This window comes from Falco rusticolus, chromosome 4 (assembly GCF_015220075.1).
Source record: "Falco rusticolus isolate bFalRus1 chromosome 4, bFalRus1.pri, whole genome shotgun sequence".
In the NCBI taxonomy this organism is placed as follows: Eukaryota; Metazoa; Chordata; class Aves; order Falconiformes; family Falconidae; genus Falco; species Falco rusticolus.
The window spans coordinates 101,811,625-101,838,589 of record NC_051190.1 but is presented as its reverse complement, the minus strand read 5'-3'; the positions used below and the strand labels follow the sequence as shown (position 1 = coordinate 101,838,589).

At 38.2% G+C, this 26,965-nt stretch overlaps 1 protein-coding gene across 1 annotated transcript in view; it reads right to left on the bottom strand.

Annotated features, from left to right (window-relative positions):
* The window catches only part of GADL1 (glutamate decarboxylase like 1), an 85,536-nt gene that overhangs the window by 43,727 nt on the left and 14,844 nt on the right, over nucleotides 1–26,965 (bottom strand). The window contains exons 5-12 of the mRNA XM_037386852.1: nucleotides 26,655–26,761; nucleotides 25,088–25,203; nucleotides 19,345–19,424; nucleotides 19,175–19,229; nucleotides 15,654–15,770; nucleotides 9,514–9,578; nucleotides 9,190–9,271; nucleotides 1,754–1,953 (exon numbers count right to left, since the gene is read on the bottom strand). Of these exons, the coding sequence (XP_037242749.1) occupies nucleotides 1,754–1,953; nucleotides 9,190–9,271; nucleotides 9,514–9,578; nucleotides 15,654–15,770; nucleotides 19,175–19,229; nucleotides 19,345–19,424; nucleotides 25,088–25,203; nucleotides 26,655–26,761 (822 nt within the window). The remainder of the gene's footprint in view (nucleotides 1–1,753; nucleotides 1,954–9,189; nucleotides 9,272–9,513; nucleotides 9,579–15,653; nucleotides 15,771–19,174; nucleotides 19,230–19,344; nucleotides 19,425–25,087; nucleotides 25,204–26,654; nucleotides 26,762–26,965) is intronic.

Here is a 26,965-nt window from a genome sequence, read left to right as displayed (position 1 = left end):
GTGTCAGAACAGGAATCAGGCAGAAAAACTGCAGAGATGCTGAAGCATAAACTGCAGAGGTGGTTATAGTTATATTCTAAAAGCAGTTTATTTCTATTGTCTTTTTAGTGTTGTTCATAAAGCAATATCCCTGCATCAAAAATAACTGGGGGGGGTGGGGGGGAAGAGCGGAAGACATTCTGAAACAATCAGTAGGATGCTCTACTGTAAGTATTTTATAAATAAGCCTTTCCAAATAGGTAGTATCACAATGTTCCTGGGATATCTAATACACCAAAACCATGATTCATCTCCAGAACAAGAAGAGATTAATGGAATAGCCAATAAGCAAAGTTTGATGCAACAGAAATACAAGCCCACAATTTCCCAAAAGCCTTTGCAGCTCTGCCTGGCCATGGGAGGGGAAAAAAAAAAAAAAAAAAAAAGTAATCCTGCTCTTAAATTCTATAGCCAGTGGACTAGTTCCAGAATTAATCCAGGTCTGTGTTCAGGAATGTTGAAACACTATCTTTGCAACATGAAAGTAACACCTACTGTAACAAATCAGGAGAAAGGCTGCACAGCTGTTGAGTAGCTCAGAAACCTGGCATAGTTCCCATGTCCGTGCAAACTCAAGATAGCAATGCAGCTACTGTAAAGAATGCGTTTCATCAGATAATGACTAAGAATTAAATTTCTTCTTAAAGAAGGAAAAAAAAAAAAGAAAAAAGACAATCCAGTCACTCCTTAGAAGCACTACCAGCTGAATCCTAAAGCTCAAAGAAAATATCGATCTCAGAAAGGTCATTAATCACTACACTTTCAGTCAAACGACCTTGGCCAGTGACCTTGGTAAGGCTAAATTCTCCTGCTGATAGTGGAATGAATTACTTACTCTGCACAGACACAGAATAGTACAAAGCTTCTGAACAAAAACAAGGTGCAATTTAACTAGAGGTTATTAAGGAACACTTAACCAGCCAAACAATGAGTGGCTTTAAAAAAAATAAGAGAAAAAAGCCACAGCTCATTTGGGCTTTTCTGGGTTTGCTTCTTTTTATTCCTTTCTAATCCATTCTGGGGTTAGTTTATGCATATTTTTACCTTTTCTTTAAGTTACTTCATTGAAGGGAGATTATTCCTTTAATTTTCATTGCAGTGAACGTTCAGTTATTTTCAACTTGGTAGTTCATATAACAAATAGAATAGCAATACGATATGGGTGACTTTTTCAGTATTAATGATTTAACTTATGGTAGTGTGGTAAGGTAGCTAGCCCAGGAATTGGTGAAGATTTCATTGTGATGTATCTTGTATAAATACTGAACAAATATACTTCAAGTGAATTGTTTTTAATGGGCCATTACCTTATTGCAGTATTATTTCTTCTATCAGAAGACAAAACAACCTGTGTATGGAAGTTTCTTCCCAGAAACTGAACCACCACCATTACTTCAGAAACACCTTCTAGCAAGAATTTTGCAGAACTGACTTGTGAAACTCAGTTCTGCAAGACCAAAAACTTAGTAAAACTGAACAGGGTGAGCGAGGGGAAGATAGCAAGAAAAATGTGCTTCAGCCCCTAGCAGAACATACTGTAAGCATCAAGAACTTCAGCAAACTTGTGGAGAAAAAATCAAGCAGTATCTCCGAACAATATGGAGAGGGGGAAAAAAACTAACATTGTGGTCTGTTCCAGGATATGGCGTGTAAGCAGCGTCAACATTTGAGTCCATTAAACAAAGCAGACATATTGAAAATTAGGAGGTGGTACCTAGCCAAAGCCAGTGCCCTGTTTACTCTCTCCTCCAGGCCTGTGGTTCCCAATGCCTTCCACATCAGCCAGAATTTGAATGCATCCGGACGCCTGCTGCACTGAATGGACTTGTCACCAGTGTCATAGCTGACATCGTAGAACTTGTCCTGCTGGAAGAGGTATGCAGCCTTGGCAGAGTAACACTTCTTCAGGAGGCCCTGTTAGAAACACAGTAGAAACTTAGATTTCTGATAAGCATTTTCAAACTTTATCTTCACAACCCAAAGCCTTTTTTTCCTGTCTGTACCAACTGCTTAGAAAAACAGAACTGGATGTGCAAGAAACTATCCAAAGCTTATGGTATGGTTGAAGAGCTCTGGATGAATCTGAACCCAGTGAAGTCAGCACTGCAATGAGGAAACTTTTTTTATTATTATTATTTTCTTCATAACATCACTCAAGAGTTGCAGATTGAAGAGGAATTATGACTCAGATAACAAGAAAACATAGGAGTGGGTACCACAGAAACAGTTATCCGAAGACATACATGGGTGGGAAAGAGGGAAGAGAAGGAGAAGCCTATACCCACTGTTCCAGTCGTTAGATTGGAAGAACAGCCACTGAGAAGGTTCCTATACGTTCACAAATGGCTCAATCTATTCCTTCTTGTACAGCACAGTTAGTTGCAGGTAGGGAAGATTTTAGCCCTAAAAAATAAATGTTTAGCCCTTAGCAGAAAATAAAGCCACTGAGAATTTAGCATAGGCTTTCTGACTGAGTGGAAACACCACAAGGAAGTTAGTACAACCCCAAATTCTGTCTCTTTTCACAGTTCAGAGAATTTTTATATTTGAAAATAAAAAGGTACTTTAGCATACCCTAATTAAGGTTTGTTAATAAAATTATTTTTATTCAGCAATCTCTAGCCTCCCACTTCTGCGAGGCTGCCTGGGCAGAGATCACCAGCAGAAAACAGACAAAGATAAATGAGTAACATGGAAAGTTCCAGCAAAGAACAAAGCTGGGAAACAGAAAATACAGAGGCTGTTACAGGTTTAAAGGTACAGAGGAAAAGAAGAGGCACAGGACTGAAGAACTGGCTTAAGAATGAAATATCAAAGTATACTCCATAATACTATGAAGTAGAGAGAAGGGCTGGCAGAAAGCAGGTTTCAAAGAGCAGAGATAAGGGTGGCCCTACAAGGAGCCCAGGAGACACAAGAGGTTGTTAATGTCAGTGATATTAGAAGTGCGTAAGAAAAACAAACCACAGTCTAAGATAATACTAGAACAGAAATTCAGATGAGGTTAAAAATATGGCTACAGCATATGATTCACATCTGCAAGCAGGTATTTAAGTGACAGTTGAACCAGAAGTCTTCTGTGCAGAACAGACCAAGGAACAGAAGTGGAAAGCATGACAGAAGCTGTTAAACAGTATCTCGAAGAGCACAATTAATTTTCCAATTCAATATCACTCTTCAATTTGAACGAACTGAAAAAGTGTTTCACATTTTATTCTTTTCTCTGCATCTGCCACAAGTCTGATTTTAAAATGGCAGACAGTGTCTGACATCACCCTTAATCAAAGTGTCATATTCCTGGTACAGAGGTACAATTCTTGGTCTACATTACAATACCCTACCGATAACTTTGGAACTGACAATAAAATAGAGGGAAAAAAGGTCAGGACAAAAAAAATCCAACGGAGAAATAATCCACTGGGTTACACAGAATGCCCCCCTCTCTACTAGTCTTTTCAGCTCCCTCCATCAATACAAAACAAACAAGAACACCAACCTGCGCACCTATTCATAGAGCAAAAAAACTCCACCAAAGGTTTCTCCACAACTTCTGTAAGGATTTGACAATCCCATTGTAATATTGCTGGTTTGCAAAAAGGACAGCAATTTCAGCCTGAACTCTTAAGCCACAGCACCAGCACATTCAGCCTTCTGAAAAGACAGTTTATGTGACAGCTTGGGAAAAAAAAGGGGCAGTGGCTGCTCTCCCTCTGCAGTCATCAGTGATAACGTGCTGCAGCAGCACACGGGTAGCCATAGCTGGAAAGCCAATGCTGGGAGCAGCTTCTTTACAGTACTTAAGATTCTCACACCCACTTTTCAGCTTTCTCAGAAAAAGAAAGGCAAGCAGATGACATCAGAAACCAAAGAAAAGTCAAGCATTGAAGCATAAATAAAAATTAATTAAAATAAAAAAATAAATGGAAAATCTTTACAGTTTTTCTACAGCTTTGTATTCTCTGGTTAACAGCTGCATAACAGAGACAGGAATCTGTTTGTCAAGCCAGTGTGTCCTATTCATTTAGGTCTCCACACCTTGATCTTCAGGGGAAATACAAGTTTACTAGGAATGGTATTTAAAAAAAATTAGAAAGGAAGCAACATCCATAAATTTAAGTTAATTGCTACGTCTGTTACTGACTTTAAAATTCTGCAGTGACTGTTTAACAGGGTTGATCAATGTGGGACTACCTTCTGCCTTATCAGAATCTAATACAGTTGCACAGTTGAGGACATCACAGGATACTAGTTCCCCTTGTGCTTGTTGTCTGAGTAATAGTAACTTCTGTTTCTCACAAGAAACCTAAACTAAACTGGCAATATTACTGAAAGACTGGGAAGTTCACTTATGATCACAGTACAGCTCCAGAGTTTCATAGTTTAAAAACAAATGCTCCAGAATGAAAATGCAACAAGAAAAAATAGTTCTATATCTCTGAATGATCTCATATTCCTGGGAACATATTTCATTAAAAAAAAAAAAAAGAAAAGAAAAGAAAAGACAAGACAAGACAGGTACTGTCTTACTCTCCTGGTGCATTCAAATCTGACAAGATGTGCTGGCTTGATGAGCCTTTTCCATCTGCTTATCTTACTAATAATGCAACATGCTCAAGAAATCCTGCTGAAGATACTGTCTACTGTCAATCTCCAGAGGCAAGTACAGTGACATCCCCCAGCATGGAACTAGAGCAGACAGAAGAAACAAAACCCGTGCTTTGTGAGAAAGGAAGAAATATGCCAGACCAATGCAAGCAGCAAGATGGAGGACAAAGAGTAAGGAAGAGAAAGGGAATGCTGCAGAATTGAATTTGGGCAGGGAGGACAACAGAAGACGAAAAAAATCCGAGATAAATTTTATGCTCAAGAAAGCAGTTACTCCTTGATTACTGTTGTCTCAAAAGTAATAGACTCAGACAGGCTGCAGACAAAGTCATGTCATTTTTCCTAGCCAAACGATGGAAAAGTAGAACAAAATAAAAATTAAAAAAAAGGGAAAAAACAAAAAAGTAGACTAACTCAACATCTCAACATTCTTAGTCCCAAGAAGACCTTAACAGTTTTTCACACAAACTCAGCTGCTCCATCTACTCAGAAGAATTGCAAAAATTTCATTAGAACTGCCCTGTTTGACAAGTTAAGAGACTCTTTCTTCAGCATCTTTTATCTTCCTACCCTTTGTACAGAGACTAATGGAAGTGCTCTGACTTATACTGGGGCTGTTAAGGTTTAGAAAATGGAAATACTACTTTTGTGGAGGGCCCAGTCCACTATGAAGTTTCAAATAGCCTTTGGTTTTGATGTCTATGAATAGTTGCTCTGCATTCTAATTAATGGCAAATAAATTAATAGTAATTGATACTGAAATCAATATATAAGAGCTCCAGTTTCATAAATCAGCATATTTTTCTCATTGAACACACTTACCTACAGCAAGCCTTCCAATCTCTTTCCATTTCCATTGCTAGTTAAAGGTGAATTATAATTTCATTAACAAAACACCTTTTTCCCCCAAGACTTCTTCCTGATTTGCCTCATCTGAAGCAATAACCACAATCTTTTGAATATCATACTTGAAAATTCTCAAAAGCAAAGGGTCACCCCTACAGTTCAATTCAAGAGATGAGAAGGAGCTCTCAGTTGTACTAACCCCAAGCAGAAAGCAATGGGAATAGATTATTTCCTGCAGCTGCCCTGAAAAGGAGTCAGGAAAGTACATATCTGTGATACTGCTAATGATGAGGAAGAAATTAAACTGTAGATGGCTACCATGATCACCTCAATTATATTCTGTGCTAAACTGGGATTTCATTAGCTAGATTCTTTAAAACTTTATTTTTATCTAGTAAGTGCAAATTCTGCTCATTACCTAGAACTGATTACTAATCACCTAACATAGTGCTACACTCCTAACGAGTCACAGAGCTTCGGCATTGGTGATAAACATTAATTCTCTATTTATATAGATTTTATAAATCTATCTAATAGTTATCTATTTATATAGATATTTACATGGATTATAGCAAGGACAGACTGGAGTAGCTCTGTGGTCTTAAGGGAACAGGTACAACCCAAAATGGATTCATAGCATTTTAAGATCATAGAAGAATAAAGTTGACTCACTAATGTTTTGAGAATATTGGTCCATCTAGCTTTGTGTTTAAACAGTCACTGTAATTCACACCACAGCAATACAAGTGTTTTCTGAATAAGTCTTTCTTATTACAGAAGTGATGAAAGTTACTCAGGGCATGGCAGTGAAAAAGGAATAGCTATGCATTTCTTGAGTGCTTTAAGCACTGAAGAACTACTGCCATTGATCTGAGCTTTTACAGAGGATTAATCAATCTCTCTTCCCCTTTGGTGAAAACGCTTCTCCGTTCTAATCAAGTCAAACATGTATTTCTCTTCTCTATCTCTACCTTCTTCGGAAATCATTCCAATTCTGTTTCACTAAGGCTGGAAGATACTCTGTTATCAGCATTTCACTGCAGGTTTGTTTTTTGGTTTTTTTTTAACCTGTATAGGAAAATATTTAAATACAATGTTTCATTCTGTTAATCTAGCTGCAATGTTTTAAGCCTATTAACGTTACTAAATCACATAGCTTTATTGCTGCCGTGTGGCAAAAAAACCCAAATCAAACAAAACCAGTCACTATTACTTTTGCTAATGGGAAATCAGGGTATTACCACTACATCAAGACCTGTGATGATTCATTCTAAAGATTATTTTTTCATACATTAATTAAAATACAAAGCTTGGGCTTATTGAACAATCTATACCTTTAAAAAAAAAAAAAAAAAAAAAAAACAAGTGTGAGAAAGAAAAACTGAAGGGGATTATTTGTCCACTTATAATCACCTAACCCTACTCCTGAGGTAGCTCACAGTTTCCAAAAGGACCTCAAAGCAAATGGGAAGACAGGTTACTAAACTTCCTTAATTAGATCTCCAAAGGGAGCTAGGGCTTGATTCCTAAATGGGACTTAACATCTATGTTTAACATTTTGCTGCTCCAATTTCTTGCAGAATTTACCACTTCAGAAACTACTTGAGGTTCCTTGAGCATTCATGGTCACTAGCAGAGCAATGTGTGCCCAACTTCCAGCTCCCACGATGCAGCCCAACCACAGTGTGAAGAAACTATGTTCATATACTAATGTGTGCCTCACCTGCAGCCATAGGTATTTATGTCATTCAGGAGCAGTGGAACAAGCTCCAAAGTGAGAAACCCAATACACCTACTCTTCCCTTCTCTTACTGGTGTGAAAACAGCATTTTTAATGGGAAACTGGATTCATCTGCCTGTTCTGGTATGGAGAGGATCAAAGTGAAGCAAGACCTTTCTGCCTAAGCATCTTAAATATATGTTTGATCTCTTTTTTTTTCTTAAGCATTTATGTTCCAACACTTTCAAAAAGCTGATAAAGTACTGAAATTTTTATGTGCTTGTTTGCGTATAGACTGCACTGGCACGTACACAAAACACAAGTGCCAATTTTCCAGGAATTAAACACAAGAGTAAAACACCCTCTCCTCCCCATGCAGAGAAATCCTCTACTTGCCAGAACGTGTCTCACTGTACAACAGGATCTGATTGTATGATCAGTAATACTTGTGGTTTACCCCCCAACGGCCTAGGATTCAGCTCTACAAGTATTTCCAGCACAACAGTGGCTAGCTGTGATTCCGAAGTTGAATAGGTTTGCTCTACCAGGCATTGCACTCCATGGAAGGAGAACACAGAAAGGCTGCCAGAACCCTGAAGTTAGAACAGTGTTTGTAAAGTGACCCTACATGCCAGGGCAGCTCCTCTCTGCTTCTTTCCTCTTTCTTCCTGACAAATTTCCAATACGCAGTCCAAGTAGTCTAATCATCACCTGGGGCTGTATCTATGTACTGGGCCTAATTAGTTAAAAATATAGCACTGAATTCTTCCCAAGCCTGCAATTAAGACACCACATTAATCTTAGTCACTAACTTCATTCTGCTTGTTTTTCTTCCTGGAATAAAGATGAAGTGATGGATGGGTAGTCCTGGAATCTAATCCTCTTTAATCCCACAGACTCCAGTCTAAGGAAATGAGGAGGCACACTTCTCCTTGCTGTCCTGCCACGTTTCACCCCTGACTTAAGAGCAATCAGCTCCAAGAGAGCACTGACAGCATCTATGTTCTTTGGTTCTGATCAGTTACTACTGTTAGTAACCAATTACATACATAGCTAACCACTAGCAGCTGAATACAAATTATCAGCTGTTTTGACACAAGATTTACAAACCATGGCCCCAAACCAGTGATGCATACCTCAGGGGCTCCTTATCTTCATGACATTCAGTCATTTATAACCTATGAAGTATAAGCAAAAACTCAGCCCTGATGGGGTGGACAACAGGCGTAAGTTTTAGCGGGGCTGAGTTTGAAATGGGGCTTATAATAATTAACCACTTAGTGGTTTCTTTATTAAGACAGAAGAACTCCACAAAGATATAAGCAGGGACTTTTATGACACTGCAGACTCATCCCACATTTGTGCCACTTGAGATCAGAGCTCAGTTGTTTGCTTGCTAGACCTTTTAATTAGTCATGGCTTTTGGAAAGCCTAAATCACCCCGGTGATGAAGAACTAGTAGAGCGAGGAAAAAGGCTTAGCACCTTTACCTGCATGTGCTCCAACTCCTAATCCCTCTCCTTTCCCACTCTGGTGCACCCATTTAAGGGGGTGTAAAGAGGAGCTCTGCCTTCTTTAAACAGAGACGCAGTACTGCCGCAGTCCCAATGGATGACAGCTATTCTGAGGACTCTGACGAGCTCAGTGTTTAAGTGCTGCAGACCCAGGTGAGAAAATACTCAATTCTGAATGCAAATCATGCACAGAAGTTAACCAGCAAGGGCACCAGTTGCAGAATTTGACCACGGGTGAGCACGGTGACTTGGATCAGTTTGACCCTGCTCTCTTATTCACTATTTATTCATTCTGTGGTGAAATTAAACTTCAAACTAATACCATTCAGCCTTTGCACTGCAGTATAGTAAAACTGACTTGCAGTTGTTTCTTGTTTCCACTTCCATACTACAACAATGACAGCCTACCACATTATATAAAAAAAAAAAAAAAAAAAAAGGACAGAAAAGGACAGGAGGACTTACAGAGTTGTCTTTCACCAGAAGAGCACAGCACTGGATTCCGGCCAACAGCATTTTATGGGGATTCCATGCAACAGAATCAGCCCTACAAAATTTATAAATGGAGAAAGGGAGGTGGAAACCACATGTATAATCATGAGTATTAGGTAATTAAAAATGGCCAAACACAACGCAAGCAGACAGATTTCCCCTTTCCACACACACATTCAGAAATCTCGCCAATTAATAGTAATATGTATTTTGAAAAACGCAGCTCTCATGGAGGCCACAGGCCCTAACTTTCACCTCAGCCCCTGGTAAGCGTGCCCACCAACTGTACTGACATACCTGTGGATGCCATGAAGAAGTCTGCAATGCTTCCTTGATACCAGAGCCGAGCCACCCCAAGAAGCCTGTTGGAACATTTAAAGAGCCAAGAAAATATTACTTGTATAAAGTTCTTTTGATAATGCTTCAAGTAATAAATTTCTGAAGATGTTTCATCTCATTTAAAACTTATTTTACTGCACAGTCAGGGGACTAAATTTTGCCTTTAGTATCATCTATTGAAATAAAGATGGCAACCTGGGGCTATGCCTAAAATAGAGGCGTTGATGGTTTGTGTCACTATGTGAGCCACAAACGACACTGTCCCTTCTATGTAAGCAAGGGCACGAACTGAAGTGTCCTTGCATAACCAGCCCCATTCCTGGTACTGACCCCCAGCGTAAACCTAAGCAGTGAGAGCAGAAAGGCCCATTTTACATATCTTCTTCCTGCTAGCAGTTTCATTTCCGAGACGTTCACAAAGGATGATACAGGATGATAATCTCTGCCAATTGCAAAGCCCAGGCTCAGTTTTTCCAGAATTTGGATAAAGTCAGTGAGTAAGCAATAGCAGCATTTCTGTTACCAGCAATACATCCAATGTTAGAAATGTTACAATGGAGTAAGACTCACAGCATCTCCCCCAGGTCATCTAAGAAACTAGTGTGCAGTCCAAGAGTCATTTAGGCATTCTCTGTAGTGAGGAGCTCTCCACTGAAACCCTTTATCAAGTGTCATCTTATCTATTCTAGATAACTATCTTTGGGTGACACCTTTTGCAGATGCCTCTCTCCACAGACTAATAGGAAGAACCCTGACAACAAACTTTTATAACACAAGTTTAATTTCTGGGCAACTGGAGTAAGGGAAGGTGATTGCCCTCCATGAATCTGATTTCACCCACCAGGTGCTGTGAATCTTCAGTTCTCAACAGTATTTGCCCACAGGGGAGGGGTGGGGAGAACATGCAAACAGTAGACATGTCATACTGAGTGCATCTGAGAATTATTAAACATGAAAAATAGGATTTTCAATGTTTATGCAGGCAGAACCCACTTAAGCAAATTTCCCGTGAAGTAAGCAAGGCTCCTCAGAGATGTGCAGGAGGTATTGGTTCATAAAACAACTGGACTCAGCTTATTTAAAAAAAAATAAAAATAAAAAAAATAAATTCATATATTTTGGGCTAATGAGAAGAAGAAAAAAAGTCACTGACTTGAAGATTCCTGAACTAAGCATGGAGAATACATGCTTTTTTGGCTTTTGTTCTTTTTTTCCTTGAAAGAAACAGTGTGTTAGCTGAACTATGAATTTAGCATCAGTATTTGCTTCACAGGCCATACATTAGGAATAAGATCTGCTATCTCTGGTAGACAAAAATGCTAAAGACTCACAAGAGAAACAAAAGGTAAATAACTTGTCTTAACACATCATTCTCATTAATGCAGCACATTAACATACCACATCATATTTTATGTTACCATGCTCACAAGAGCCTTGCCGAGGAAAGGGCTGCTGCTCAATCTACAGGTGGGACCTAAGGTAGGAAATTATTTGCCACAAACTTCACAGTAGTCCCATGGCAGAACCATGACTTAAAACTGGGTTTCTCCAGCTAACCCAAATTTGTCATGTTATGGAAAGACAATCAAACCAGACTTCCTATTCATAGACAAATTTTGCTCATTTCATTCCCTGATCAATAAAGTCAGAAGAGTTACTAAATTATTTCCTGATTTTCATAATTCATAAGCAACCCACTGAAATATAATAAATCTTTACAAAATCTGCATCCAAAAGGCTCTGTATTTGAAAAAGTTGACATAGTCACACTTTCTCTGAAAAACAGGACTAGAAAGACCCTCAAGAGGTTATCGCAACAGTATGCCACCCCCAAAGGCAGGATTAGCCACACTCATCTCATTTCTGTCAAACACTTGTATTTTCTAGAGGTTATTAATCGATTAACAAAACAGCTTGTGATCAGCATCGAAGTGAAAAATAAGGTGCAGACAGACATCAGCAATTGCTACCTCCACCACACTACTGGCAGTACTTTCTGCCTTTGTATTAAAAATTACTGCTGGAGATCTGGAAGAGAAGGATGATAGTACTGGAGGTCCAGACATTTCCACCACCTTTCACTCTCTCCTTGAGCCATAGTACTACAAGATGAATTTGTGCTCCACGCTTCTTTACCCAGCTCAGAAACCAAATGCCTAGGGATCCAGGGCTGGCAAAAAAACCAAAAATGAATGAGAAGGCACCTAAGACAACTGAGAATCACTGGGTTTGTCTGTTTTTAAAGACCTCTAATGATGGAGGCTACACAAATTAACCACTTTAATCTGTGTGAATGGTAACCCTACTGATTTAAAAGTGTCAGTCCTAAGCAGCCTTACCTCTTGTCATACCTGCAGCAGTTACGGGAACAGATTATTCGTTGTCTTTTTTGCAGCAGTTTTCAAAGCTTCTGTAGACTACTACATATTGTCTCTTTTTCTCTTCTAGCCTCAGTAACAGCAGTGCTTTCAATCTTTCCTCACTGGTCGTAATTTCTAGACATGGTTATGTTTACCCCCATTGTTTATTTTCTTATTTTCTAGTCTTTATTATTTTCTAACCTTTCTCCTGTAGGTCCTTAACCTTCTTGAAATGCAGCTTTTTATTTGGGTGCAATCTAGATAAAGCAGATTGAGTACCAAGCAGAAAGAGAGAATTATTTTATATATCTTCTTTATTTAATTCTCAAAGACATCTAACTGTTTGAAAATGCTTATGATTGCTGATTCGTGATATACTCCAAACCCCAGATCTTTTTCTGAAGATCTGCTGTCTAGCCAACAATCCCCAGCCTGTGTTTGTGCAGTTGATTATTACAGCTAAACTTAAAAGCTCTATCTTTATTGAACTGTAGCCTAGTTTTTTCCACTTTCTTCTCCAAACTGTCAAGATCTCTTTGATTTCTAATCCTGTCCTCCCACTGCCTTTTGCAGCAGTTTTGTGTCATTTGCAAATTTAGTCTGCATATTCTTTTTCATCCAAGTTATTAATGAAAATACCAGATAATATCTAACCTAGGATGGACCTTTGTGGAATCCTGCTTGAAATTTTCTCCTCTTTCAGTAGTGAGCCACTGGTAATGCTCTTTAGGACTTTCCAGCCAGGTTTTCACTCACTACCACAGCTGCAGCTTGGCATGTTTCTCTGGCTTTCTGACAAGATATTGCAAAGACAAAGTTAACTGCTTCTCCTCCATCCATGAGGATACAGAAGAAAGGTACGTTGACCACACTACATTGACACATCTTGTTTATGACAAATCCAGCTGAGAGCAATGCTGAGTAGCTCAAAACACAAAGACTATCACCTGTGTCCCACGCAATGTAATTGGTAACCAGGTATGAGAAAACTCATATGCAACAAACTGATTACAGCTGAACGATGGGAATCACAGTGTGATTAAACTAACCACCTGAGCACAAGTTTATAGGTCAAAGCTGATTTTCTGTACTCATCTAGCCATAGGAAAAAAAAAGTCGAAGGACCAGCAGGGAAGAAATACTCATAGTGTTTAAAGCTACATGAACACAATACATGACATATGCAAGTGCTGGAGCTTGAGTGCATATTGATGATACAAAACAAGTCATCAAGAAAGGCATCATAGATGTATGATAGAATGCAATAAGCAACTGGAATGCATGTATGAATACTGTAATATACACAAAATAAGCCTGGTTATAACCTCTGCACTTAGGCTATTGAACTGCTTGACTGCTGAGACAGTTTGGGTTTATCGATACTACCTTCTTGAAACAACTTTTTCCTTAACTCCTTTTTCCTCTTTAGGATTGTCTCCATATGAGAGCTTATCTACTATTTCTGACTTTATTGAAATTTGTCTTCCTGAAGCCCACTGATTTTATGTTGATATTCTCCCTTTTGCCCTTCCTAAGAATCGTGAGCTTTATCATTCCATATTTAATGAAAAGAGTCTCCCTAGGGCAAACATATCAATTTTCAGAATCAGAAAATATTCTGAAATGAGATACATCAGTGTAAATCTGGAAATAACACCACTGACATTCATGTAAGATATTCTTCTAAACACCTCGAGACCATTTGCAGTAGATAATCCCGATTCCCATCAATTATACATGAAAAGTCCTAAATTAGACAGAACTTTCCCTGGTTTTTAATCTGTTTTAATTGTTTTGTATTTTTTCCTCCAAAGTTACAGCAGGCCCAAACAGCAACTCAGCACTCTCATTTGCTGTAACTCAGACTGCATAATGTGCAGATCATTCAACAACAAGCCAGGCCTTTCAGAGGAATGCAGATCCTCGGAGCTTTCAAAAATACCATGTTCTTGCCTACAAGGCTAGAAGCAGGTAGGCTTGCTTAAAAACAAATAAAAAAAAATCCATCTCTTCACTATATTTCTTGTACTCTCTTTCTGAATGGCAGATGCCTGGTCTCACTGTACCTCTTCACATATTATTCTAGTAAACCTATTTCTAACGGTGCTGTGAGTGAAAAAAAGGTCACATTATAAATTACAGTCTGCTTATTTTATTATAGCACATTCGTATATACATGTATGGCTGGTGTCACATGGAAAGCTTTGTCATTTCCCCACACCCTGTTCTCCTACAAAAACAGCTAGAAACTTTAAACAAAGAAACAGCCATCCACTCAACTCCTCATAGAAAGCGAAAGGAAAGGTGGAAAAAAATACTGTTAACTCCCGAGAACCACTGAGAGGTTCAATACATGAATCTCATCTTAACTGAATGATTGGTCTTCCAGACCATAAACCCAAATTATTACTGGACATTTTCCCTTCTACTGGCAACCAATTAACATCTGACTAATACAGTCACTGTCCAAACAGAAAATTAGCTTTAAGATATTCACTGACACTTTTACCTTACTCTTACACTTGAACGTGAGGCAAAACTGGAAGAAGAAATTTAATTCTTTACAAAACACTATCCACTGCCTATGACTTATATAGTTCAGAATACGGCCCAGGCTCATCCCACCTAATTTTAGTTATTTGGCTACAGGGGTTATGTTAGTAAACTACTCATTGTCCTCCTACAGCCATTGGAGATGGCTCCAGCTACGTCTATTCAACACACCTAAGATCCAACAGAGTTTGAACACATCCCTCTTTCCACCAGCTATATATAGACATGGCAAGAAACTAGCACCTAATGCTAACACTGCACTTCTGCTGCAGATCGGCTGGGTTGTTCTCACCAGCACACAGCAGACATTTTAAATACTAGGGCTAAACTCTGCATCTTTGCCGCCAAGTCAATAAGAAAACTCTTTTGCCTCACACACGCAGCAACTTTATTAACGTCTGTGAGACATTTACTTGAAACACACATGAATGCCTAGGTAATTTTTCTTCAGATACTCAACATTAAACAAACACTTCAAACAGGTCTAAAAATCTCAGTCAATGCTGCTCCAGATTCTCCATTGCTTCGTGGCTTTTAATCTATCCATTCTGGATTTGTGGCATTGCAATTCTAAAGAGAATGCAATTTTAGAAAACATAAGGGACCTAGTTTTAGAATAACACATTTACAGCTAACTCTTTCAGGTAATAAAAAGGCTCAATGATTATTCCAAAAAGATTTATAGATGGATTTTAATATCAAAACCTAAAATGATAAAGAAATGAGAAAAGAAAATTTCTGAACAATTCAGGAAAACATAAAGATATCTACAAGAAACTCAAACCTGTAAATGTGAAACAGAGTAATTCACAACTGGTTGAGTCAGAATCTACCTTTATCTTAACCTGTACAAACCACAAAGCTAATGTGTCTATTCTCCAATAGAATATGGAAACAATCTGAAGTTGTATTTGTATATAATCACCCTTGAAGCATTGATTTTAAAATAATTTTGAAATATAACCCGACAATGACAAAATAGCTTTGACTGCTTGTCACAACCAAATTATTTGCTGTTTTTCAGCACGTGTAACAGAGACAAATCAGAATTTACTTCTGGTCTCTACGCAAAAAAGAGAAGTATTAGAGCCCAACTTACTTCTACAAAGAAATATTAAAAGTCAAGAAAAACATCAATTATAAAAAAGCAATGCTAAACAAAACTACACAGTATATAAAACTCACATCAACATGAAGCCAGAGGCCATGCTTTTCACAGATATCGGCAATGCTATCCAGAGGATCAAATGCTCCCAGCACTGTTGTGCCTGCTGTAGCACAGACAAGAAATGGTGCTGACCCCTGCAACAGGATTAAAAACAAAATTGTCATTTGCACTGCTCATCTCCTCCAGTGTACCTGCAGAGCTAAAGCATGAAAAGGTCTAGGAATGTAGGACAAAGATGTGACAGTCTACATTTAGTTTCCCAGCAGAAGGTATTGCATTTAAAAGCACTTAAAAAAAAAAAAAAAAAAGGAGGCGGGGGGAGGGCATTTCCCATTTCCAGATTCCCAGTTAACACCATCACAGGGCAGACTTCGCCAGCTTCAGAATGTTTTGGCAGATGCTAGTTATGTCAAGATCAAAACGTACTGGATATTTGACATCTCTCTTCATACACTGATTTTCATTTTTAAGTCTTCCACATTTTACTACCATTCTGCTGAATAAAATAAAGCTACTAGCTCAGCCAGCGGGCTACCCATGCAAGGTAAGGGCTCATCCCTCTACGGTTTCCACCTGCATTGTCTCTGTAATGCCCCTGTTCTCTGCCTGGTGAGGAAGAACCTTCAGTTATGGAACACTACTTGCCTTTGGTAGCACTGGCACAAATTGTGACTGGGACGGTCATTGCTGCCTGACCCCCGTGCCTGACCTACAGCGAAGTGCTATTCTCTTCCTCCTACGCCTGTCTAGGAAACAGGAAGGGCTGTAGATGTAACTGCATGTTAGGAGTGAGACCGCTGAAAAATCTCAGGCAGTGTTAAGGCTAGGCAGGTGACATAAGGTTGCAGTCTCAGACAACTACCGTAAGCTATCCATTTTGGTTTCAGTGGCTTGGCTCACCGCTTTCCCTTTCAACTAATATCAACTAATAGCAGGAGTGCAATGACAATAGCAGACTGGGTCAGGTACCCTTGCAGATGTATGTTCCTGTGCCTACTCAGAAGCAGAAACTGAAACAATGAGAAGAATCGGTGGAGTCTGTAACAACCCCATGAAATTGAGGGTATCAGCCCTAGCAATGACTGTGGGGTCTCACTTGCTGGTAAATACATGCTGAAGGAACTCCTCTGCATGTTTCAGCATCTGGCCCACAGCACGACAATGCAGTTAATAACAATGTTGTGACTCTTCAGTACGTTGTACAATCTGGGAACCCTGGAGTTAATTTGCAGTGAATTAAATCTCACAGATGATGTAGAAGTCTCTCTGCTGATGTAACTCAATGTAGCTTCACTGAAATCAGACATCAGCTGGCAAGTCAAACTCTGCATGAGTCTTTATGTATCTTCAGCTGAAATCTGATTTCTCTTTTTAAAAAAGATTATTGTTACTTTTAAACATCTGCTACAGAGACAGACAGGCTTGATTTACATTTACAATCTGACAGTTTTATACTTCCTTGACAGTGTAGAGGACTGTTAGAATGGTTATTTGTATTATAGAATTCCTTTACCAATTGCTAAACAGTGAAAAGTAACCTTGGAATGAATTTAAATTAATCCCATACAGTCACAAAGAATTACCAACCTATAATTCACTTCTTGATCATTCATTCCTAGTACAACCTACCACAAAAGTCAATCAAACTTACAAACAAGCCTGAAGCTCAAGTATAAAACAGCTGCAAGTGAGGCAAAGATATATTTGCTGCACCTAGTTTCTCACCAATTTTCTCCCACAGCTACATCAAAGTCAAAGGTCCTCCAGCAGCCAGCAGGTAACATGACTGAATATGGGCACAAGCCTTGGATCTTTACAAATTCCAAAGACAGTTGCCATTACATTTTTCCCTGCAAATAAGGGAATTAAATTTCTGTTCTTCTTGACAATATAGTTAAATACATCTTCCAGACAAAATTCTCTAAAAAGAGGCCTAAGACTCTTGCTATTCATAGCCAAGTGATCTTTTTGTGCTCCTGTCACTAGCAAATACACCTCTGTTGTCTAGTCACTCGAATATTTACTGTAATTCACTGAAGTGTCCTTCTATAAAAGTTGTAAAGCAGAGCTTCATGAAGAACAGACACACTTACTGAAACTGATGACATAAAACTTTCCAATATCCCTGTAACTTCTATTAAAATGCAAGTAAAAGAGTGTTCTCCTGTAAGCAGAGCATTTAAATATAGAACAATTGGTTTTAAATTGCAGAGAACCCTACTGAGGTTGATCTTTTCTTGTTTCAAGTCATAAATGCCAGAGGATTTCTTTCAAATAACCACTTATTTTGTTATTATACCAACAAACAAGAATTCTGGTTCTGCAAGAGCAAAGAGGTTATTCTTCTGTCAGCCTGCTTCCTCTTGTTCAGTTTTATTTCAGATCTTTTCTTCCTCCAGCTTGCTGTTGTGGTTTAACCACTTTGAACGAGTGAAGGATAAGTTGTCTTCCACAGGTAACACGAAGTACAGAAAAAGGCAAACAAGAGAGTTTGCTGGATCATTAGGGTCAACATTAATCAACAGTTACACTATCTAGCATGAAACTCAAAGAAGAGCTGATGATCTGCAGAAGATGTATGTAAATCAGATCTTAGTGAAAGCTGTTGTGACCATGCCAGTGCACAACAGGGCAGCACTGCCTTTGCTTTTCTATCAGCTACAAAAGCAGGCTTCCCAAGGTAGGATTCCACGGTAGGTATCATCCACACCATGCACATTGCACTAGTTGCTTGGTATTCACAGACTGTGGACTAAGAGCTGAGTGCTGAATCCTACTGCTCTGATGCACAAACTGGAATTGAGAAATAAGGTGAGCTAGCCAAGCCAAAAGATGCTCTATGCCTTAGAACTCACATTCAGTCCTCCAAGCTCTCTAAAATAAATTACGCTGACTACAGTAAGTGCTGTCTTACAGATTGTGGGAACGTATGTTAAAAGTTGTCCAACACCCACATCAGTACATTTCCACATGCTGGCCTTTGACTGACTACTTGGCAGAGTCCCTGGGCGAAAAGAGACACAGGACTGAATCTCTGCATTCTTACTACAACACTAGAGAGGACCACATTTAGCATTTGTAGCTTGTACAGTAGCTTTAGAGAATGAGCCACGTGTTACAGTTCTTGCTCACTGTAGAGTACAGAGCAATAGCTCCTGTAATTAACTGAAAAACCTACAGTTTTCATTTACCGTTTAAAGAACACAAATACTGCATCCATTTAAAAAAGGATTAAGGGCAAAAGAAATCCTAGAAGAAACGTGCTAAATACTTCAGAGCAGCACTGTACTCAGGACTTTGATTAATAGTAAACACTCTGTGGAATTTTTCTCCCTCATTAAGAGTGTAGCACTTAGAAGTCTTGGCTTGCTTCACAAGTTTGTGGCAAGCAGACTGCACCTGTAAGACACACACTGTCACATTAACTGCCCTATTTTTAAGATTTCACTCACTCTTAGTTTCCCTTCCTTTCACTCAGACACAAGCACACAGTCTGCATGCACTTTTCTCTCCTTCATGTTCTCCTTCCCCCTCTCACCTCTTTCCTGGCCCGTTGGACTTGTTTCTCCAGTTCCTCAGGTACCATCTTACCTCTAAGGGACACAGATTTAAAACTTTTTCAGTTACATTCAGATAGGTTAGTTATCTACCACACTACTGCATTTTAAAAAGGCTCAGAGACCACAGTCATGGTCTTTGTTTCCTTACCTTTCATCTGTTTTGATGAAGTAAACGTTCTCTGTACCAATACCCAGGAAGGAGGCTGCCTTCTTCATGGAGTAATGACACTGTAAATGAAAGAGGCGTGAAAGAACAGTTAAGTACACAATTAAAATGAAAGAAAGAAATTTCTTAGCATAGGGAAAAGGGACATTTCAATTAGTTTGATAGCAGCTAACAGCCATGGTAACAGTGTATACTAACACAAAAAGCAAACTGAGAAAGCTACACATCACCAAGACTATCTTGTATTTAACAATGACACATACTGCAGAAAATAAGACACAAAAAAAAAAAAAAAATGTGCACTGTGTTTAAAATGTAGGCTTAAAAGAAATTTTCTACTCCATAAATTTTTTAAATTGCATTAGAATGAAAAGTAGAAATTTTGAAGTGTTGCCAGGGAAGACTTATTAACCATTTTAAAATATTTTAATAGAACCTTGTCAAAAGCATCATGGAGTGTAAGAGTTAGAAAATGCATGAGAAGGTGCAAAGGCTGTTGAACCCAACAGCCTAGAAGCAATCGATAGGTCTGAAAGCCCAAAAGCACCCCTCCTTGGAAACTGGACCCTTAATTAGTATGTATCTTATGATATATCTAAAGCCTCTACCTCTTTATCCTTGTAATTTTTCTATAAGCTTTCTTGAAACAACAACTGTTGGCCACTGCTAGAGATAAGGTACTATGCTAAACTAACCCTTGGCCTGATCCAGCAACTCTCTTCATGGGATCAAGAAGCTCAAGTCCCAGGACTTGCCAAAGCTTGGAGAAGTGGTACAATTGGGACTTCCAAGGCCTTCAAAGCACTATCTCTGAAAAAGGAGGCATTGTGAAAGTTGTTCACATGAACGTGATCTTAGAAGCCATTGTGAAAGCAAGCAGACTTTAGACAAGACTCAGCACATCTGCAAAAGTTAGCATGGATTTTGCAAAAGGCTGCAGTCCGGACCAGTCTGCATTTTTCAGAAAGTGAAGTTACTATTTCAGCAAGGTCTCATCACAAGGATGTCTTTGAATAAGTACAGATACATGGAGCCCAATTCCCACTTTGCATTAAATAAAGGGCATTTATTTACTTATGAAGGCTATGAAGTGAGTGTAAAAGATGCCCCTTCACCTGCTCAAAGGATACTAGAAATGAGCCTTTATTCAATCAGAATGTGGGAAAATGGCTCTGGTGAGAAGGACTCAAAGCCCACAGTCCACCAAGTACTTTTTACAACTTTTTTTCTATTAAACAAACATTCAAGGTATATATTATCATATTTCCAGCATTCACCTCAATAAGGACTTGCTCTACTGTGTTTACTGTTGTTCCAGTATAAGAATATTTTCTTATTCCAGAATAAGAGTATGTTGATCTTGGCTTAACTCATTTTCAAGATTAGCCTGGGAATTCAAGATACAGTGACCTTCTTAATCTGAAGATATTGTTAGATGTCGAAACCACTCTGAATAACCTGCAGCATGCCAAATGTCTAGCCATTCATAGCAAAGGAATCCATTTTGAGAGTATGCAGCATATCATAGGATTACACAGTTCTCAGAATCAAGATCATCCAAGCCTTGGCCTACCACTACTTTTCCTCAAAAATAAAATCGGCTCTTTTTCACATTATTACTGAAGAGTTAAAATAACACATACTCCAGCAACTGTGAAGATGTCTAGAATTGTTACTTTTCAAACAGGAGGTGAAGCCAGGTGGTTAATTAATTCCATTTTCTTCCAGACAGTTCACACAAATGCAGTTACTGTGGAACATAATTATGAAAAATGTACAACATTTTAATGTGTGGGCACGAATATATTAAGGGTATTAAAGCCTGTCATGCTTATTTTGATCAGACTGATCATCTCAAAGGGCTCTTTTTCTTTCCGACAAAAAGGTTTCCGAAACCATCACCTGCTTTTTAAATAAAGGCATACAAAGACACTACCTGATACTACCAAGTAGTTTAAGAAAGCTTAATTTTGTAACATGACACATCCACAAAGCCTTCAGGGCTCATTCATTTAGACTGTTACAAGAATAATAACATACATAGGTGGATAATTAGTCTTACATTACATCATCAAATTGCATCAATAATGGTAATAATGATTGTAGAGTGGCTGTGTGTTGTTCAGTAGAAGTTTGGAGGTGTTTTCAACTAATTAGTGAATCACTTAAAATACAAGTTGCCTCCATCACTGATTTCTATCCATTAGGTTCAAATGAAAGGTATGAATCACCAAGCATAATCAGATCGCTCCACACTGAGGAAGCAGTAGACCTGCAAATTCAGTATACTAGTAAACAGGCAATCGCTAAATCATGTATTTTATTATAAAAAATGGTATGGGAGACTGGGAGGAAAAATAGAAGAGGGTTGAGCATCTGAGAGATGATACCAAAAAGCAGAGTGAAAGAGAAGAACAAAGGGAATACCAAAACAAAACAGGCTGCAAAGACACAATTTCTTGTCTCCGCAAGTACTTCTATACCTCTAGGAAAATTTTGTCACGTCTTCAGCAGGACAGAAAAGGGACAAGATATGTACTACTACATGGACTTCGAATATGCTTTCTTTGATGAAAAAAGTAGTCTTTCAGTTATACTGAAAGTCAGTTATACTGACTGAAAACATAGAAGAATTTCTTTTTTTTTTTCCCTATTGCTATTATCACTAGAAGCCTTTATGCTAAATTACACTGCATCATTTAGCAGCTCCAGTTGCAACAATGTCAATTCACTTGTTCATAGTTCACTGTCGGGGGCGGGGGGGGGATGTACTTGTAACTAGATTACATAGTAATTACAAATAATTTAAAATACAGAGAGTTCAGTTTACTCTTGCCATGTCTTCTGCAGTTTTGTTTGTTTGGACATATTAAATTTGTATCCATTAGTAGTAAGAAATGAATGCCTTTGAGCACAGCATCAAATTGGAACAGCGCATTTAAGATGTGCTACTGTACTACTTTTAACTATAGCTAGACACAGTTTTTGTTTCCTAATAACGTTTACAAAGACATGGTACTTTCCCCCGTGCTCATTAAATCAGAAGATAAATTTGTATTTTCTTGATTTAGAAAAAGTTTCCTAGAAACATGATTGCATAAAGCAATTACATTATTGTTAGATTGTTTTATTACTCATTTTTGTCTGTTGTAATTTCAACAGGGGACAGCATGTTGAGTTAATGTTGTGCTCTCTCACTTTATTACTTTCATGATCAAGTTGCACTGGGGAGGAATTTAGTTTCATTGCATCTAAAAAACTGCTTATATCAGCATGCACATTTTACAGATCTTCTACCCTCAGCTACCTCAAATTTAGCAGATTTCTACCTTTTAGATCAATGCAATACAGTCTTGGGGCAGAACAAAGTTGAGATGGAACTCAAACAGCAAAAAGTGACCAAAAGGTGAGCTGACATCTGTAACTACAACTGTATTCAGCTCCTACAGAGCCACAAATGATGCCTCAAGGAAGTGGGATGTAGCAATTTCTCTACTACTGCTACTGTCTCCATAGGAATCACTCTGTAATGGTCCAGCAAGAGAACTACACAGTAGTAGCATGAACAGTGTTCATTGTGTATAACCGTAATTTTAAGTAGCTAAGCATTTTACTTGCAGGAACAAGGAGCCTGTTTATTCCTGAAAGCAAAACAGCACAAGAGGACCTTGGGTGGGCCATGCATTAAACACACGTCTTCATGTCATCCAAGAACATACAAAAAGCACATAGCCCCCGTCCACATAAAATTAAGTCACTGACAAGTCTGTGCATTTTCCTGCACTACAGCAAGGCAACTTTTTCAAGTCTGCCAAGTGCTAGACTGAAGCTCTGGGACATGGCAACTCAAGATAAAAACAATTTCATTTCAACAGTGCTGAAGCCAAGCCCTAAAATGACACAAGTGCCTTCAGCAGCCATGTGTTTGGACTCCTTATCAATACTCTCAGTTCATTATAGCCTCATGGCTTCTCCATGCCAACGGTTTGTCTGATTCATATTGAAGATAAACACAGGTTGTTAACTTCTCCAGGACCTTTTATTTAAAAAAAAAAAAAAAAAATTTCTTCTCCAGGTACCTCTTCAGGGAAAAAAAAAAAAAACAAATGCCAAATAGAAGAAATAAAAGAAGACTCAAAATAAAAACAAATTTTAAAAGATTGTGTGACACAAGCATTTCAGCATACTTTTTACTACACATATACTCAATATGATGTAAACAAACTTCCAAAAGGTAATATAACTTGAACTCAGTACAGGTGGATCTAAAATAAGTATATATGAATATATTACCATTAATAAACACTAAAGACCTTAGACAAATGCCACAATATCTAACCACTAAAATGGGCAGTTTTACAGCAAGTGATTATTAAGTACTGAAGACAACACCATTTTGTGAATCAAGCAAATTATTACAGATCAAAAGCATCGCCTTACAAATAATTTACCAAGTTTCATGGTTTTGGTCTTCCGGGTGAACCAAAGAGACCAAAATAAATTTACTCTGGCAGTCAAATAAAATTTCTTTTGCCATGAAATTAAATGCTTGTTTGGTTTGGAGTATGAGAGTATATGTTTTAGTAAAATCTTGCAATGAAATAAAATGTTACTTTGCGATAAAAATTCCACATGCTTCACTTCAAAAGTATTAATGGAACATGTTTCAGTCTCATTTTCCCCTCCTTAGCTATTTTTAAGATATAATGTGGTGGATTAAGTATGAACTGGCACGCCCATTCACATGCACACTTTTCAGAATGAAAAACCTAAATATATTTTGCATGTGAAAAAAAAATCCCTTTATTTAGGATATTTGGATTCAGTACTAAAATATATGTGCTGTCTTGGACAACTTATGCAATACCTCAATCCCTCAGGCCTCTTCAAAATAAGTCTCTTGTCTATTTACACTGTAAACTGTTTGAAGCATAAACTTAACAGCTAAAATTATTCTAGTAACTATATACTTCCTAACACAAGATTCTCACTTCCACTGGGGCCTTTATATAGTGGAGTCAGAACTAGTAACAACTCTGTACTAATCAAATTATAAATTCTTAAAATCGGAGGGACAAGTGAGAGAGAAAAAAGCCTTAAAAAAATTTGCTTCAGAATAAATGTATGACTATACCTCGATTCCCACAGGCAGTTTGGGCACATATGACCCAAAAACTTTAAAGCTAGCCACATATTTTCAGTTATTTAAAGAAGAACTGTCTAAAGTTCCAGCAGGTTTTTTTTTAAATGCTTTATGGTGGGTTTGGTTCTGTACCACAACCAATCTGTATCAAGACACAGGGCAGAGTGTGAGCTGCACAAAACTATCCCACAGGTCCATAAGTGCTCAGCTTAGTACAAATAAAAAACTGCAGAAAAAACTTTACATCCAAAACCTACCTAAGGTTCCTGCTAGACTTTATGCAGTGGGAAACAAAAAGCTACAGACCTCCACAACACACCACATGCATGCTGCTTCAGGTTTGCCCCATGTACTACCTATTCTTATATTAGCAAGAGCAGGAACATCTGTGTTTGTGTTCTGAAAGCAAGTAAGCTTCTGCAGGTAAACTTACCACTAGACTTCTCCACTTAGTTCCAATATTCCACGTCACACACTGACAACAAATTTATTGTAACAGTGCCCCATCAAATATGCAAATGATACAATTTTAAAGCCATTGAAAAATAAAAGCTCAACAAGCTTTTTTTGTTTTGTTTTTACCTCTTCCGAAGCGAACAGGACTAGTCTTGGCAAACCTGAAAGCCCTTTTTCCTTTATCTCAGGACAAAACTTGTATCTTGCTAAGTTCATCGCATACATATTAGAAACAGAGCCACCTGCAGAGAGACATACAAATATCATATTAGCCTGAGTCCTAGTATCTCTCCTGTGTTTCAGTGCTTGACCTATTAGGGAAAAAATAAATACAGTTAGCCTATAGATGCATCCATCATGGCCTATTTCCTTCTCAAAAGCCTACAGACCATTTGAACTTTGGGCTCTGCAGCATGCATGGAAACAGAGTGTATTTGAATGCTTTTTGGGGGTATTTCCTGAAGAATAAGAATTATGCCCAAACAGCTCTCCCTGACAGAGAACACCCTGCAACAGCTCCTTCCCATTCACCCTGAAGCACTGCCAGCTCAGCCGCCCGCACTGAGCTCTGCCGTGGCCTCACCATACACAGCCTAGGAGATCTCTTGGGCAGCCAGGGCTCATAGTATTGCGGGAAGAAAAAAGCCATTAGAAAAAAACTACAGTAAGCGGGAACTGGAAGATCTGCAAGGTGAGATCTGTATGGGCTTTATTCACTTAAAAGAACAAAACCAAAGCAGTAAGAAAACCCTGACATGAAACTAGCACAAAAAAAGTACAATTCATTTACCTTTTGACAGTACCTCAGTAAGTTTTAATTAAACAATTCTGCCATAAAAATCAAGGATTCTACTGAAAATATACATCAAATCTGATATAGGAAAAAAATCCACACCATTAGTATTTTTTTTCAAAAAGAATTCTAGGGGATTTTCGTTTGTTTGTTTTCCTACTACTACCATGTAAGCTAAAATTACTAACTTTGTTCTGTTTTTGGAGGGGGGTGTTAAATCCATTTACTCATTTAATTTCTCTTCTCACTCTCAAATTAGATAGAAAACCTTCACATTTAGCCTTATCATTTGTTATCCAAATAATCTGTGGAATAAAATCATTATGCTTCATTATTTCAATACAGTGGGCTAGAACACTGCTTTAAGAAACAATGGAAAACCATAGCTTATCAAGAAGCTTAAGAAATATTTGTTTGCTTGGCCTTATTGTAACATTTAATAAAACTATCAAAGGAATTAAGCTCACGACACTCCCACTAAGATAAATTCTGGCTCCCACAGCTGATAGGCAGGATACACAGATCAGTGTCCTCAAGCACCACTGGTTGGTGGTCTCTGGCTCATAAACTGGCTCCCTGTCTGTCAGTTTGACTCAGTGCCATGAGGCTGTTGGTATGGCTGTTAATAAGGGTAGGAAGGGCACTAGTTACAAATAATTAATTTCCACATAATTATAGATTTATATTATTTAATATAGAACTGTTTTCATTCATTTGCTGATCAGAATCACAGAAGTATTACCAGAAACACGTAAAATAAGCCTGAATTAAATAGCTCTGTGTGTGCATCACTTTTTTTTTGCATGCATTTTCAAATACTCTAAATGAATCCAATGTTCATGGAATTACTGGTATTAGCTGGTTTATAATGACTCAGCTTGAAATTTAAACAGTTCCTACCTGGATTAAATAGACCATCACCTTCTTCCCAGCCTATGAACTCAATCATTTTTTTGATGACTGCTTCTTCCACCAACAGAAACACAGGGGATACTTCATATGTATATCTGAACAAAAATAAAAACATCATGATTGGCATTAAGAGTACAGAACTCATGCCACACAATATTGCTAAAACTAAATAAAGGTTTCTTGCAGCTTTCTCTAATCTATCAGAAGCTGACCACCACCAGCAGAACTCTAAACTAAAAACACTATGTATCCAACCCAGCAGAGTAGCTGACAGTTCCAGGCTGCCTTGCATTGACACT